This window comes from Penaeus monodon, chromosome 28 (genome assembly GCF_015228065.2).
Source record: "Penaeus monodon isolate SGIC_2016 chromosome 28, NSTDA_Pmon_1, whole genome shotgun sequence".
Lineage (NCBI taxonomy): Eukaryota > Metazoa > Arthropoda > Malacostraca > Decapoda > Penaeidae > Penaeus > Penaeus monodon.
In genome coordinates this window covers 25,439,418-25,440,109 of record NC_051413.1, presented here as the reverse complement: position 1 = coordinate 25,440,109, position 692 = coordinate 25,439,418, and the positions used below count along the sequence as shown (strand labels likewise).

The following is a 692-nucleotide window of genomic DNA, read 5'->3' as shown; positions in this document are numbered from 1 at the left end:
AAGGTAATATACACACTACCTACCTTTGACGCATGGCTGTCATAGAGATCCAGCACGGAGGTGAGAGATGCCAAGCTGGGCTGGGCATTCGGGTCATGGGCAGATACAGGGCGGAATGAAGGGTGGAAGAATAACGCCCATGCACCTACGTCAATGCCAGGTCCACAGAGCAAGTCAGTCAGGTCAGGTCCCAGAGCAATAAGAGCACTCAAGCACGCACACACAACCTGTAAAAGACATAAATAAACAAAAAAATTAAAAAACATATAAATAGAAGGAATATGTGATTTTGTCAGTTTTTACAATGGTGTGTATTTTTTTTTTTAAGCCATATATCAATATTCAGAGTCAGTAAACATGATCTGTCACTTCTCAAAGGAGAAAGCCTACTGCCCCTTCCTGGAGAGGGAAGAGAAGGCTCCTCCCTACCCTCGATCACCTCCAACTTTTTCACTCCTCCTCCTTCTCTCTTTCCCCCCTTCTACTCCCTCATTGCCGTCCTTCCACTAGGTTACCTTATTACCTACCTGCAGCATGCGATTAAGGACATCTGTTGTGGCGGCTGTTATCTGCGGTGCAATGGCAGGTGCCTCCGAGCTCCCTCCACTGCTGCTGCTGCTTCTGTCCCCACTCAGCTCCATCTCAACAACCTACCAGTGTCAACGTTTGCGTTCAATATATTGTTTCATGTG

At 46.8% G+C, this 692-nt stretch overlaps 1 protein-coding gene across 1 annotated transcript in view; it reads right to left on the bottom strand.

Annotated features, from left to right (window-relative positions):
• The window catches only part of LOC119591430 (nucleoporin NUP188 homolog), a gene marked incomplete in the record, with an annotated part of 23,587 nt that overhangs the window by 1,885 nt on the left and 21,010 nt on the right, over positions 1-692 (bottom strand). The window contains 2 exon segments of the mRNA XM_037940171.1: positions 24-227; positions 528-650. Coding sequence (XP_037796099.1) covers positions 24-227; positions 528-650 — 327 coding nt within the window.